Source organism: Neofelis nebulosa, chromosome 8 (assembly GCF_028018385.1).
Source record: "Neofelis nebulosa isolate mNeoNeb1 chromosome 8, mNeoNeb1.pri, whole genome shotgun sequence".
Classification (NCBI taxonomy): domain Eukaryota; kingdom Metazoa; phylum Chordata; class Mammalia; order Carnivora; family Felidae; genus Neofelis; species Neofelis nebulosa.
Window position 1 is genome coordinate 117,560,185 of NC_080789.1, and position 16,517 is coordinate 117,576,701.

At 38.9% G+C, this 16,517-nt stretch overlaps 1 protein-coding gene across 5 annotated transcripts in view; it reads left to right on the forward strand.

The window, feature by feature from the left end:
- Nucleotides 1-16,517, forward strand: part of MKX (mohawk homeobox) — a 68,795-nt gene that overhangs the window by 19,331 nt on the left and 32,947 nt on the right. The window contains exon 6 of one of the 5 annotated variants that reach the window (XM_058681619.1): nt 14,185-14,946. The exons of the other annotated variants lie outside the window; for them this stretch is intronic. Within the exon in view, the coding sequence (XP_058537602.1) occupies nt 14,185-14,204 (20 nt within the window). The 3' untranslated portion in view covers nt 14,205-14,946. Of the gene's footprint in view, nt 1-14,184; nt 14,947-16,517 lie in introns of those variants that run through there. 5 annotated transcript variants of the gene reach the window in all.

Here is a 16,517-nt window from a genome sequence, read left to right on the forward strand (position 1 = left end):
GACTGAGGTGAATATCCCTGAAGAAATGGAGATTTCTGATTGAGAGAAAAAAGAAGTCACTTATTTGGTGCATGGAATTCTCTGGAAGACAGAGTCCCTTTGGATGGCCTGCCACAGTTGGAGCAAAAAGAACCACGGATTTTGGTCACTAAGGAAAGAAGTAGGAGGTAGAAAGTGTGAATGGATGCCAGAGGCTAAATGCCATTTCCAAACATTTTTTTTCTCAGCTAATGATGCGCACCAAGAGGAGAAATGTTCCTTTTTCTCTCTCTCTTCCTGCATATGCATGTACTTCAGAATTGAAGCTGGCATTATCAGTAGTATAACCCAGCTATGAGTTCAGAAAACCATCGGATTAGCCTGGATTTAACCTTAATTTATGTATAGCATGGCTTCTTTGGAGTTGTGCTCTCTTCAGTTCTAAACAGCCGACTTCACAGGTACATTTCCGAGATACAGTCCACTCATATAAGAGGTGCTCTTTCATGCATTCATTCCACACACAAAAATGTTCCTTAAGAGCCACTCTACACAGGCCCTGTTCTAGGCTCACCGAAGCCCTGTGTTTTGTGCTAGGCTGCTCATCCAAGAAACCCTCGTTAAAAGAAGCAGAAGAAAGATTTAAAGAGCTGTCTTGGCAGATCTTTTTGAGCAGTGAATACTCACTCCTAATTTATAGGTTTCATCAATTTTCGGTTTTGTGTCTGTGAGTAGCTTAAAGAAAGCATCGTAGTAGTCAAGAGAAGGCTTTGTCAGGAACCGAGTGTTAAGATGGTATGTGTCTCTGTGTTCATGCTAGTTTCTCTGTGGGATTTTGTTGAACAGTAAGTCTGCTTTGGATACTTTTATCCTGTTTCATTTCCCTTTTTGTGCCTGTCACGTCCTTGTTTTTGGTGAAAGAACTAAGCTTTGCCCTTTTGGATTATTCCAGACGTTCTTTCCTGGCATGCAAATGACTGCTGATGTACTCCAGCAGAGAATAAAAAACCCTCTATCACCATCCCAGTTAGTGACATTTAAAGGATACTTGAAAGGTTATCCAATTTCTTGTCTTGTATCCTTACTACAATAATACCTCACCTATCTGACACCATCTGGGAATGAGGTATTCCACGTAAGTGAAATTTCCAGATAGAAACTTAAGTACTGGTTTTAAAAATACAGAATTTTCTGCTCTCCTAAGCTTATAATATTAAACACAGCATGTGAAGTGTGCTTCAATATCCTCTCTCCTCTAAACTACCTCCTCCTATTGCTTTTTATATGATATTCCATCCTTTTAAATCAGTAATGTTGGGTTAACCACAGTTCCAAACTTGCCCCTAACAGCTTTGAATAAAGAATGATGTCTTTCTGATAGCCTGTTGAAAAGAATTCTTCCTAATTACTCACTCCAAAGCAGTGATGGTTTAAGTGAGATCTACAGAAGTGATTTTTGGGTAGGCGTAGGGTTACTATAGAAATATCAAAACTTAAGCATGATATTCAGAACACCATAGATTTTTTAAGTATATGTCAGTGATGATGGCAAAACATTCATATGGAATATTTTTAAAGTAGCTTGATTTTTTAAATTAAATGTTCATTATCGATTCACTAGCAAAATTGAAATGAAATTGCATAAGTGTTCCATCTCCTGTTTGAAACTGAAAGATTAATGGCAAACAAAAATAGAAAAAGAGAACAAATATTGGCATGAGCAGTTTGCTGGCTCCTTAAGGGGTAGCTTTTCATTTGCTTTGTTAACTTGGTGTCATGTGAGAGGCTGGAAAAACCTAAGTGTAAATACTGAGACCTACAGCCCCAGAAAACAACATGGCTTACAAACAAATTGAAAGTATATGGCAGGTTAGTTTAGAAAAATTTTAAGGACTGTTTTTGATCCCAATGTTTTCTACCCTTTTACATTGTGTTTCTTCCATGTGTTACCTAAGAATGATAGCAACAGTGATATCACATTTGTGTGAACGTTAGAAACACTGTTTTTTCTGAAATGTAGCGACATTGTCTCTTCTTTTGTGCTGATACTCACTGCCTTATGTGTATTAAAAGCTCTTTGAGGCCCTAAAGTGGCGTTTTATTCATTTTATAGTCCCCTTAGCACTTAGTACAGCGTCTTTCACAGATTTGCCCATAACCGTTACTTAAAAGAGTTAGTGTTTTAATGATGTGGTCTTTTTTGCTTCTTAAACCATGAAAGACATTTTAATGTGCACATATATATGTTGATCTGTATCTGTGAACATGACAAAAGAAAGAAAATGATCTTGAATACGTATGAATGGCTTTTAAAAAAAAAAGACAAATGTGAAAAATTTAAAACCAGAGGAAAATAGTAAAAAAAAAAAAATGTAGCTGGAAACTCTGAGGTGTTGAAGGGATTCAAAATAATAACTGAGAAACTATAAAATGAAACTAAACCAATTTTCAAGTAAAAAAAAAAAGTGACTTTCAGGAAAATGAAAGGATGATAAATGGAAAAGTTTAGCTAGTTTTAAAAAACCCACCAAAGAATTAAAAATATAGCAAATAGACAAACAAAAATAAATATTTGTTGTCTGTCTCTGTCTAGCACAAAACCATGTAAGATCTGAGAAAGAAAGCACAGATTCAGATCCACTGATTTAAACTCTTGTGCCACATTTGCTCTCAGGATTGACATGACAGCTTGGACTTTTTTTTTTTAAGAGTGACTGTTTTTAATCCTGTAATACAACTGGAGAGAGTCTATGCAGAAATTTTACATTTTCTCTTTCCTCCGCCTATCAGAGTAAACATCCCATACATTTTGCATATTTTCCTGTTAAAAACAAGTTTACCAACCTGAAATTTTGATTCTCTAACTTGGCATTACATTTCTACCGGAACTGAGTCCATTGTAATTGATTGTATGATGTTGCCTGCATTTCAGACATGCTGGAGTGGTCAGTCACATCCTGGTGCTGTTTCATAGACGTGCTTGTCCATGTCACTATATTTAAGCCTGTGTCAGTATTTCCATTCAGAGACTTTTTTCATTCCCTAGGGCTTCTAAATAAGTCATAAAAATTCAAGCCCAACTCAAAGCTGGCATAAAAGGGCCTTTTTTTCTTCTCTTATGTATAAGGAACATAAGTGTGTAACTCCCACTAATTCTAAATTTGGTTCGGTTTGTAAACTCTTTACACACTGAAGAGGTCAAATAAGATCCATTGACACCTCTCCAGTCTGAGACTAAACGGGATGTCAAAAAGTTTTTACTGTCTGTGAAAATAACAAGACATTCTATTTAATGAATATGGAAGTGGTTTCTTTTCTTTCTTTCTTTTTTGGTTAGCTGTAGTTAGTTTTTCCCTTCTGCCTCCCTACTTTGTTTCTAAAATTAAACAGGTATTTTTCTATGTCAAAATGTGTCTTGTTGATGTAACAGAATTTTTACTCAGAATAAATATGTGTTTTCTTCCAGGCCAAAATTTTGGTACTTTTAAATTTTGGAAGCTTCTGCTCTTGTTTTCTGTTAGAAATTATATCATTTATAATTATGAGTTTGGGGGAAGCAAAAAAGTAACAACTTTGTTCCCTCACAAATGAGATAGTTCTTTTACAAAATTTGAATTTTCTCTTCGTTTTCAGTTTAGATGCAAGACAGCATGTTTAATGCATAATGCCTCTTTTCTCCCTTTCTTCTTTAACAACTTTGTTACCCAATTTCTCTCATATTCATTGTACTGAAGAAATAGTCAACGATTTTTATAAACCCAACAGCGAACTTGAAAGGATCCTCTAGTTCAATTCTTGAATTTGCAGATTTGGAAATTGCTATAGGCTCTATACTAAGCATTGAAATTGTTCGTTTTTTTGGATATGAGTTGCTTGATTGCTTGGAGATATGATCCAGACCCTTGGTACAATTAGTCTGATTGCTTTGGGCAATTTCAGCTACTTAATTGACATTTACTTTTATTTATTTATTTATTTATTTATTTATTTATTTATTTAAACGTTTCTTCACCCTTGAGAGACAGAGAGAGACAGAACACGAGTGGGGGAGGGGCAGAGACAGGGAGACACAGAATCTGAAGCAGGCTCCAGGCTCTGAGCAGTTAGCACAGAGCCTGACGCGGGGCTTGAACTCACGAACCATGAGATCTTTTACTTTTACCTTTAAATAAAAGTAAATCCTTAAGCATTAGTGTTGAAGTTTCGAGAACTTAGGCTAGCTGTGTGTGCATTTAAAATTCTTTTCTCTATTGTTAACGGCTGCAGTAAAAAGGTCTTTACACACGTTTTTAGACTACAGGTTGTAATAGACATCATTACCTAGGGATCCTCCTTTGCTTACTAAGGGAAATATGAATGATTTGCAGAAAATGCCTAAAAGCTAATACTGCTGGTGTGCATCTCTCTCTGCACATACGTATGGTCATAGTGGTAATAACTGAATTGGATGTAGTTAGGAAGACAAAGTGGCTTTTGAAAATGACCAGTGATATCTTCCCTCTCCCTTTGGTGCACACTGGAGGCGTTGAGTCCTTCCTTCCCTGGTAGTGGTCAGAAAAAAGCTCGGGTGATAACAACAACCCAATGGAACGTGGTTTGGGGAAGATAGATTAGTGTCAGGTTTGAGCAACAACATCAGTCATCCACTTCCAATGATGTTAGGTCCTCCCAGTCAGAGAAGGAGCCATGAACTGTTTTTCTCAGGCAAGTAAGACACTGGTGCAAGACGCGCTGAGGTACTGCAGAGTCTGATTCACCTTTAGCATTTCTTCAGGTCAGACACATCCAGATGTACCTAGAAGAGGTAAAACTGAAGTTTAGACTTCGCCGTGTCACAGATTCGGGCAGCCCCTTGGTGATGGCATGTGAGGATGCTCTCAAGTGCGTGTTGTGTCTCCCACAATCCCTGAACTACAGATAGGGTTAAAAACAGCCTCTTGCCCACTTACTTCAGTGCTTTGGAGTCTCTTTGATACAGTGACCAAGATGGATATCTCTGACAGAAAGAATGTGTTCCCTTTGTGATGTCATTACACACACACACACACACACACACACACACACACAGTACGCAAAAAATGTTTTACCTTTCATCAAGCGATAAAGAGAGCAAAACACTTTAAATGGTGACTTTGAGAGGAATATTTGGGTGATATAACATTAAACTGGAAAACAGCACAAATGAAAACGAAAACTTTGCAAGTGCTGAAAGGTGATCAGAGACATTCATGAAATGGGATGTCCAAGAAACAGTTTGCTCTTTAAATTTTTACATAGTTGCTCATGTATTTAAAATTTAGAACTGATAGTCCCTTTGACTGAGCCAGACTCAGGTTATGGTGGACAAAGCTCTCAGTATGGCAGAGACATTTCAAGTAAGAATGCCCCATTCTGCCAAAACTGTCATTATGACACTAAAATGTACCCTTTTGCTAAGGGCCAGAATTCAGAGTCTCTCCTTCCAGTTTCTACACTGATTTAGACAACAGATGCATAAAAGGCAACATGGTATTCAGGATCATTTGTCACATGGCTTCGGGGCAAGAGGATGGCTATCTGGCAGGAGGGAGAATTCCTTAAATGTTACTGGGTCTTACATTTCTAAATGTAAAATCCCTGGCCAGAAGCTGCTTGGTGCCACGTGCCTTTCGTGTGATGTCTTAGCCTAACTCCAAGCAAGATGGTTGCAATATTGTGGCTACTTGAGAACCCACATAGCCTTCTCTAGTTTGCAACTGAGGTGGAGAGCCATTGTTTTGCATTTTCTTTTATCCTTGTCTTGACTGCGTTTTTTGTCTTGGTGTTTGTTCTCTCTCTCTCTCTCCCTCCCTCCCTCTCCCTCTCTCCCTCCTTCTCCCTCCCTCCCTCCTTTAATTCTTTCTGAGCTGCTAAATCTATCCAGCTGGATCAAGGAGTTTTTTCACAACCTTGTCAGTAGTGCAATTGGTCGTGTCTTAGTTTTTACTGTGTCTCCTGGGTTCCTTTACTTTAGTCCTTTTCAGAAATATGGCACCAGTTCAGATTTACTCATAACCCATGGGGCCTCTGGTTTATCTAACCTGTGTACTTTTTTCCTTCAGATTTATTTATTTATATTTTTTCCTTAAAATTGTGCTTTAAAAGGTATAAACATAAATCATCTGGAATAGTAATTTTCAACTATCTTGAAAGGTGTTTGAGGACTATTTCATGGTTACTATGATTGAAGCAGTAAAATTTAGTTTATAGTTACAATAACTTTCCTCTCATTAGGAAAATATAAAAAAGCTCAACTTTATGATTTCATGACATATTACCAACCCCCAAATACCATTCCTAATCCCTACCCTCTAATATACACACTCAGTGAAATGCTAGTAGGAAGCTCAGAGAAGAACAATAAAGACAAATGACCTATCTATGTTCTATTTGACCACATCCTGTCTCTTAGGTGCTTTATTAAAATGACAGTGTAAAGGTCTGAGTAGAGACTCTGTTGAAACAATACAAGTTTAATCTGTATCTTGGCTATAGTTAAATCCCTACTGTTTCGTATGTGGTTTGGAAAATGACTTTGCTGGGTCTAGATTTTCTCTGTAGTCAGCCTCCTTACCTGACCTGAGATTACCCACTTATAGATTAGGCCACAGGAAGTTATAATGTGGAGAGAGCAGATTTGCCTTAGAAACTGGGAGCACTGTATTTAGCCAGAACTGCCAGCAACTGGGGATGTGTTCCAAGGTAAGTCTCTTTATTCAGCGGGGCCTTCCTTCCTTCAGCTGTCAAATGAGGACGCGTCATTGCCTTCTGCCTTTGATAATCAGGGATTCTATGAAATGCATAGGGAGAAAAGGAAGCCCACGGTTGACAGAAAGTCGTAGTTAAATGCATACCATTTTGTCACTATTAGAACCAGGACTTGGGCTCCAAGCTCAGAAACATTTCAAAGGAGCTTCAGGGGGCATGGCTATAGTAAGCCCCCATGGTGGCAGGTAAAGGACCTTGCCCAAGGAGGGTATTGGGCCCTGAGTGGGTAAGGAGGTCAAGAGGGGAAAGGGCTTATGATTAAATATGGCAATGTGTTCTTTATGTCTTGTGTCACTTTTAGGAATACCTGTCCCAAGATTATAAAAGTTCGCTTTTACATTTTCTTCTACTACTTTTATTATTTTAATTGTACACTTATATAATTATAATCTACCTACAATTTTTTGTAAGTTATGTGAAGTAAAGATCTGACTTCTGGTTTTTCCCCAACACGATCTGTTCCAATACAATTTACTGAGCACTTCCACATTTCCTTACTGACTTGAAATGCTACCTCTAGGGACGCCTGGGTGGCTCAATCGGTTAAAGTTACAACTTAGGTTCAGGTCATAATCTCACAGTTTGTTGAGTTCAAGCCCTGCGTCGGACTCTGCTGTTGTCAGTGTTGTCTTTCTCTGTCTCTGCCCCTCCCCTGCTCGTTCTTTCTCTCTCTCTCTCTCTCTGAAAAAATAAACATTAAAAAAAAAAAAAAGAAATGCTACTGTTAGTATACTCTACCTTCCTTTATATGTGTCTATTTCTAGACTCTAATGTATTCCGCCAAACTTTTTAAAACACTTCTACATCAGTAGCACACTGTTTTCATGACTGTAGCCTTATTGTGCATTTTGACATATGGCAAGGTATGTCCACTTGCAATTTTTTCAAAATATTCTCATCAAGTCTCTTGAATTTGCCTTTCCAGTTGAACTTTGGAATAAGATTGACAAGTTCCATTTTAAAAATTTCATTGGAAATTCATTTGGGATTACATTGAATTTATGTATTAATTTGGGGAATATTTTTATCCTTACTATACCAAGTCTTTCCACTCAGGAACATAGTATATTTTTCCACTTATTCTGATTATTTTTCAGGACATTCAATAAATTTTTATAGTTTTCTTTACATAGAGTTTGCATATTTCTCATTAAATTATTAGATGTTTTGGGGCACCTGGGTGGCTTAGTCGGTTAGGCGTCTTGACTTCGGCTCAGGTCATGATCTCACTGCTCGTGGGTTTGAGCCCCGCGTTGCGCTCTGTGCTGACAGCTCAGAGCCTGGAGCCTGCTTCAGATTCTGTGTCTCCCCCTCTCTCTGCCCCTCCCATGCTCATGCTCTGTCTCTCTCTCTGTGTCTCAATAATGAATAAATGTTAAAAAAAATTTTTTTTAATTATTAGATGTTTTATTTTGTTATTCTTATTGTTTCCATTCTGGATGAGTTCTTATCTATTACATATTATAATAGTTATCATGGATATGTAGGAAACCTGTTGGATTTTGTACATTTTTCTTATATAATATTGATATAATATGTAATTGATATATGATATTGATATAATATTGTCAGAGTACACACAAGCATATAACTGTCAGATAGTAACAGTTTTATATATTTATTTTCCTCTTTTCTCTGCTTCCCTTCCTCCTTCCCTTCAGCAGTTACATTCCATTGACCAAATTTTCCAAAACAATGTTGTAGTGATGGCAGGCTTTAAAGGGAGTTTTTCTTATCTTTTTCATATATATATATATATATATATATATATATATATATATATATATACTTCTTATATTCTTATATTTCTTATATTTTACTATTCTTATATTTTACCATTGAGTATACTGTTTGCAGAAAAATTCTGATATAATCACTTTATCAAGGTAAGGATCCCCTTCTCATTCCTAGATTATTTAATAAGAGATTCTCCCCACTTCCAAAATACACTCATAACTAAATAGGTTATTTTAATTATCAGACACTAATACCACAATTTTTAATACCATTTGACTGTCCCTTTTAACCTACTTATATTGAGTAAATTTCCTAGTGTTTAAATTTCTTTGAATCCTTGGGAAAAATTCTGTTCCATCACAATGTATCATTATTTTAATGTATTTCTGAATTTGATTCAGTAACTATTTAGCCATTTTATATCAAAATTCTCAAGTGAGCTTTGTCTATAGTTTTCTTTTTTTCTAATGCTCTCCTTGCACAATTTTGATATTCCAGGTATGCCAGTCTTGTGGAATGAGCTAGAAAGTTCTTCATCTTTTTTCTGCTCTGGAAAAGTTTAAACAAAGTAAGGATTAGCTTTTCTGCATGTCTTGAAGATTGGAGCGAGTTCACCTGTGAAATCATCTTGGTCTGGGATCCCTTGGTTCTCTATTCTTCCTCTTACACCTTTTCTCATCTTTCCCTTCCACGTCATTTACAGCTGCCTCGTCTTCACCTTCCAGATCTCTTGCTTGGTCTTCAGCTTTGCCCCATCCATTCTACTGATCAACCTTTCTGCTACAGTCTTTCTTTTAATTTTGGTATCATGTTTTTATTTTCCAAGAACATCTTATTCCTTTTTCATAGCAGTCACAACCCCTATAGAGATTAGGGGTTACCTGAATTTCTACTCTCTACTTCTTTTTTTTTTAATTTTTTTAAGATGTCTACTTATTTTTGAGAGAGAGAGAGACAGAGACAGAACGTGAGCAGGGGAGGGGCAGAGAGAGAGGGGGACACAGAATCTGAAGCAGGCTCTAGGCTCCGAACTGTCAGCACAGAGCCCAACACGGTGCTCGAACTCACAAACTGTGAGATCATGACCTCAGCCAAAGTCAGATGCTTAACCAACTGAGCCACCCGGGTGCCCCCTGATGTCTGTGCTTTAACTGGTAACCTTCATGATTCTTTCACGTGGCCCACTTTTATTCTCTGTGAAGTGCTGAATTGCAGTACCTTCCCTGTTGGGAAAAGCAGCTAACACTTTGCCACAGTCTTGATCTCTACCTGTTTTGAGTTGTGGTTCTCTGTTTAGATTTCCTCATCAGTTTAATGCCATTTCATCTTTCATGAATTTTTCAACTTTTCTGATTTGACGACGGTGCCCTTTATTGTTTTCGAGCACTGCTTGGCATTTATCTGGTTTTAAATTTACATTCTGTAGTTTTAATGGGATTTTGAGAGAAAAGTAAATAAAGCTTATTCAGTGCACCATCTTAAAGGGAACTCTGTAATACAGACTGTTAGTAAGTGATTTCATTATAAAAGATGTTTGTTGCTGATAGTTTTTAGTGGGAGTTTGCACACATTCAGAATTATGCATAGATTCTGAATATCAAAGGAGTAATGAAGAAAGAGTAATTATGTACAAAATGGAACATGGGAACTCCTGGAAAATTCTTGCTAGGTTTCATGTACATAAACATGACATATTTTGATGGGTAACACTTTCCAAACTACAGTGCTTGAATTAAAGAGCTAAATATAATTTAAATTAAAAAATGTCTGTAATTATGATATAGTAGTACTTGGCAGTCTTCAACCTAATAAATACTACACTTCTAGGATGTGATTAGAATCTGAATAGATACTGCTTTACCCTGTAGTTAAGCATGTGGCAGGATATGCTAGAACTAACTTTTCTTTTTATCCTTCCAGTGGAGAACTTAAGTCCTTTGTTTGAGTGAATACTGTTGGGAATTTTTAGGTAAAAACAAGGAGCTAAAGAATTCCATTTCTTTTTGCCAATCTTTCCTTCAAGCAAAATTATCAATTAATGGAGCATTAAAAAATCATATGCTTCAGATTGGTTTCTTTTACCCTTTTGTACTTGGATTGCTTTAATAATTTTTAGCTAGTGCGATAAATGTAGCTGATTAAAGTTATGCATCAAAATATACTGTGAGAGGGAAAGTGTTATATTTCAAAAATATCATATTAATGAATTGCATATTAAAATTTGCATGTTATTTATTTTGAAAATATCAAAATATCTCAACTTTCTCTAATACCTTTTTTCTTCCTTCCTTCCTTCCTTCCTTCCTTCCTCCTTCCTTCCTTCCTTCTTCCTTCCTTCCTTCCTTTCCTTCTTCCCTCACTCTCTCCTCTTTCTCTCTACTTTTTTTTTTTTTTTTTAAACAGTAAAGTGCATGGTCTTTGTTCAGGGCTCTGCTATCCAGATTCTTCCTCAGTTTGTTCAACTGTGGCTTAGCTGACTGAATATTTCGCCACATTTCCATGTCTCTGGGCAGTGATGGACTGACCACAGAATACTTTTCTATGAGTTTTCTTTCTTCCCTCAGGGATATGCTTGATTGTCCAGCTGTCAACATGTGGAAACTGTACTATTTATACAGTAATTAATATAAAATAGACCACTGTTCCCAGTATCTTTCCTAGAGCAGCACTCTCTTTTATTGGAACACCTAACATTTTCAAAGTCTTTTGCTTATGGTAACTTAATTGTCATTGTGTTAGGCTGTCTCTGTAACACTGGGTGGGTCCTTCCCCGAATTAGATAGCAAATGCTTTGGTATAGGCTTTGAAGCACTCGAGTCATACTGATGAGGTCGAGGGCTTTACCTACCATCACTGGTCGATATCCCGTGTTGGACAGAGAGAGTAAGCGGTACACGTAAGACACGATTCTTAGCCAGACGTTGCAGGTACTGCCTCCCTCACAAGAAGGCTTTTCCTGGAAGATAGAGATTTGAAGGGCTTTCTTTTCCAATGATCCTGTACAGCCTCTGTCGAATATGCTAACGGGCAGCAGTATATCCAAGCACTTATTCTAAGAAAATATGGAGTGAAGGCCTTGAAACTAAGAAGGGTGAGAGAAATGCCAGAAGGCCAGCTTGAGATCATGGCATGTACATTACTAGGAATAGACAGCTTTTTGTCACAGGCAGGAAATGAATATTTTTAAATTAATTAACCATGACAGATTCAAAAGGGATAGCTGTGGTTATAAAGCAAAGAACAGTTCTTATGCCTAGGTGTTGGTTTTCTCTTGGTACAACCACAAACAGGGGCGCCTGGGTGGGCTCAGTCGGTTGAGCATCTGATTCTTGATTTTGGCTCAGGTCATGATCCCAGGGTCGTGGGATCTAGCTCCGTGTTGGGGTCTGTGCTGGGCATGGAGCCTGCTTGGAATTCTCTGTCTCTGTCTGTCTGTCTCTCTCTCTCTTCTCTCCCCCTGCCCGTCTCCCCGTTCATGCACCCTCTCTGTCTCTAAAATTAAAAATAAAAATTACCACAAACAGCAACTTAACACCATTAATTATCTCCGAGTTTTGTAGGTCAGAAGTGTGGCATTCATGACTGGATTCTCTGCTCAGAGTCTCATTAGGCTGACATCAAGGTGCCAGTCACACTGGGCTCTTAGCTGGGGGTACCAGACAGGAGCTCACTCACAAGCTTACTTAAGCTTTGGCATAACTCATTTCCCTGTAGTTGTAGGACTGAGGTCCCCACTTCTTTGACTCTTGGCTTCTAGAGGCTGCCCCATTCCTCTGTCTGGCCCCCTGCATTTTCTAACCAGCAACAGCACATAGGTTCCTTCTCACACTTGAATCTCTCTGCCCTGCGCCCCCACAGGAGACACTCTGAGTTAAAGGACACATGTGATTTAACTGAGTCCACCCAGATAATCCAGGATAATCTCCATATTCTAAGGTCAACTGATCGATCATCCTAATTGTATCTGCAGCACTGCTTTTAACATGTAATGTAACATATTCACAGATGGGACCCTGGAAGAAAACTCATGGGGGCAAAATTCTGCCTATCCCAGCAGAGATCACTTAGTTATGCGGATTTAGATAAGATTTTGCCCATTCAACCTTGAAAGTTTAGACAACAAGCATTATCATTAGTGTGATCTTTTGATTATCACGTATGAAAAATATACTGCTTTAAATGCTTTCGGTATGACGGTCTTTAAAATGGGTAATCAGGGGCGCCTGGGTGGCGCAGTCGGTTAAGCGTCCGACTTCAGCCAGGTCACGATCTCGCGGTCCGTGAGTTCGAGCCCCGCGTCAGGCTCTGGGCTGATGGCTCGGAGCCTGGAGCCTGTTTCCGATTCTGTGTCTCCCTCTCTCTCTGCCCCTCCCCCGTTCATGCTCTGTCTCTCTCTGTCCCAAAAATAAATTAAAAACGTTGAAAAAAAAAATTAAAAAAAAAAAAAATGGGTAATCAAATCTTGTCTAAATAAATTAGTTGAGATTTACATAATTAGTTACATATGAGCACAAAAATCACACATATGTATTCCCTTTATCCACTTGGTTAGTCTTCCTTTCCTTAACAATGCTCTTATCTCATAACATGAGGCCGACGTTTTAACATTCTGGCAACCATCAGACAACTGACAGTGTATTTCTTTTTTTTTTTTTTAATGTTCATTTATTTTTGGGGGGGGGGGGGGCAGAGAGAGAGGGAGACAGAATCCAAAGCAGGCTCCAGGCTCTGAGCTGTCAGTACAGTGCCCAACATGGGGCTCAAACTCACAAACCACGAGATCATGACCTGAGCCAAAGTCAGATGCTTAACCGACGAGCCACCCAGGTGCCCCCTGACAATGTATTTCTAAGTAGATGCCTAGATGGTTACCAGTGGGATGATGAATGTTGACTACACATAGTAACAGCAGCTGCCATTTATTGAACACTTACAATGTGTTTGTGTTGTGCTTTACCCTCATGTGCTATCTTATTCAGCCCCCACAGTAGTTCTATGATCTATGTTGTACTATCCTTGGTTTGAGAGAACAGACTTAGCAAAATTTGCCCACATAAGCTGTGATGTTGCAGAGCCAGGATCTGAGATCAGATCTGTTTGACTCTAAAACCTTGCTCTGCACAACTGTCCTTTATTTTTTCACATACCTAGGGAAAGTTACAAAGATTGTCGTTTATCCTTGGGAGATCCTCCTGCCTCCTTTTCTAAGCCACCTTTTACCTCCTGGCTCCCTTTTGTTACCTCCAAAGGAGCCTATGTCCTTATGCTGTGGGGAATCCCCCACCATGAGATGCAAACAGCATGGTCTAAATAGTTTGGGGCATAACAATGATAGTAACAATAGCTGGTAATCACTGAGCACTTATCAAGTGCTAGGCACTGTGCTAAGTACTTGACATGCATTTTCTTACTTAATCCTCATAAGATCCCCGTGAAATAGGTACCGTTATCATCCCCCATTTCCCACATGGTATTTTGAAAGCAGAACTTGTAAATCTCTAAGCGATTGAATGTGTGCGAGAGTTTCAGAGGAGACTCCTTGGCTTCTCTGGGCCATCCTAATCGTGTCCCCATTCCAGAAGATTAGTGTCAGCCTTGTGGCTCCTTCATCTTTGGCTACAACCTTCAGTCCAGAATTTATGTCATCACTTCCTTTATCGTACCGCAGCCTCTTTCTTTCAGGGTCCCCGTCGGGCATTTGAGGCTGGAGATGATGTCATGAGGACAGAGCTTTCTCTGTAGGAGAGGCAATGGCACTCAGGCTATAGACTCCCAGGAAGAAGCACAGAGCATCTCTATAGAGAGGAGAAGGAATCCAGGGACATAACAGTGGCCAGAGGGAAGCAAGCATCTGCCTGAAGCAATCTCCCTGAGAGCTGTGGAGTCCAAACATGTGGAGAAGGAATTATCTTCCTTCCCCAGCAATCACACAGAGCAGGAGTGATATGGGCCCTTTATTACAGGGACCTGTTCCTTTGGAAGTGGAAACAAATATGTTGAGAAAATGAGCAGGGCTACAGTCAGAGCCCTTCCTGTAACATCCTGAGTGGCCCCAGAATGCTGACGCAGGAAAGGAGCCGGCACTTGCCTGGAGCCTGGGGTAGACGTCTAGGGTTTCCCTTACAGCCCCTGCTAGTGGCTTCTACTTGAAGCCACTCTATATAAATCCACAGAAAAATTGTGCCTTGAATTGCAGAATAGATACATTTCACAAACATTAGATTTAAATTAAACCAAGTTTTGAGGATAGTGTAGACACTTGGTATTTTCAGACGCCTGCACTGAATCCTTGTGTTATATGAACAAATGTAACTCAGCTTCTGCTTCTTAAGTTTATATTGTGAGATATTGGTTCTTTCTTACATTTAAGGTTAAACAACAATATCAACTGCCTTTTATTAGGTCTGTCACTGTGTCAGCAGTAATGCCTATTAAAATATTGCATCCTGGGGGCACCTGGGTGGCGCAGTCGGTTAAGCGTCCGACTTCAGCCAGGTCACGATCTCGCGGTCCGTGAGTTCGAGCCCCGCGTCAGGCTCTGGGCTGATGGCTCAGAGCCTGGAGCCTGTTTCCGCGTCTGTGTCTCCCTCTCTCTCTGCCCCTCCCCCGTTCATGCTCTGTCTCTCTCTGTCCCAAAAATAAATAAAAAACGTTGAAAAAAAATTTTTTTTAAATAAAATAAAATAAAATAAAATAAAATAAAATAAAATAAAATATTGCATCCTGGTCGTAAAATGTAACTGAAGTTACTGGAAAATATCATACTGAGTACATACACTGTGACTATCCTAGTTTTCAAACCACAAAAAATGTTGTCTTTACATGTGAGCGTATGTCCTCAGTGTTTGATCTTCCTGTATTAATGAAGATTGTTACTTCAGGGGAAGAATTAATTTTTTTGCTTTAAATGCTTTCTCCAAAAGTTGGACTCAATAGCATTCCTTTATAAAAAAGAAAAAATAAAACCCTCACTTGTAATCTATAATTAAAGCCAAAGTTTTCTTTTAATTTTAAAAGCTTGTCCTTGAACTAAAATAACATGGAACATTTTAAAACATGGCTCCAAGCTGCTGTAGATACATTTTATTTAAACCACAGAGACTGCAGTTGGATTTCTCAGGGCCAGACAGACTACAAATTATAACTGTAGCAGAAGCGACTGTGAATTTCTGGACGTTGTAGTACCAGCAAGGCTGGTTGTTTTTCTGGAGCTGTTCCTCCCTTTGGGCTCTGCTTGTGAATGACTTAATCCCTGTGTCGAGATCAAATGTCATGCCCCGTTGCCATGCGTAGATGAAGCAAGCAAAACCTCTTTTTCCCGTGCACAAGTTTGACGTGCTCGCCTGCAGAGGAGCAAGGCAGTAGGTCAGAAGAGTCACAAAATAGAAGTTGTCAAGTGAAGCTAGAACCCAGTGAGACTCCACAAGTTGGATGCACGATAAAAATATCCTTTAAAGCAGAATCCCATTGTTTATTATGGCAAGAAAAGGGGATCGTATCCATGATTGAATTGTAAAAATATTTTTACTAAGGTCATTTTTGTACTTACTATTCTGGTATTAGGTTAGCAACTCTAATGCCAGATTAGAGCTAATAATATATTGTGTTGCTCTATGTACTTTAGAAAGCACATGAACATCTGTTATTTCGTTTGATCGCCACTACAACTCTGCGTGGTAAAAATAAGGATAATTACTCCTGCTTTCTCGCGGAGTGGGAGGGAGTGACCCACTGATACATAGCTACTTAATGGCAGAGCCAGAAAGAGAAGTTGAGTCTCTCAGCAACTCTTTCAGGCTCTTTCCACTTGATTTTACGGTGTTTTCCATTCTGGTGAAGTGCACTCAAAATAAAAAATCGTTTATGGAGTAGAACTCTCCAAAGCAGTGACTCTTAACTTGTTTGGAGCTGTTCCCCCTTTTGTACACGGGCTGCTTTGAAAACTGGATAAAAAGCTTCGGATCCTTCTCCAGTGGAACTCACATCCACTCTCCCCACCCCACACTGTAGTGTGA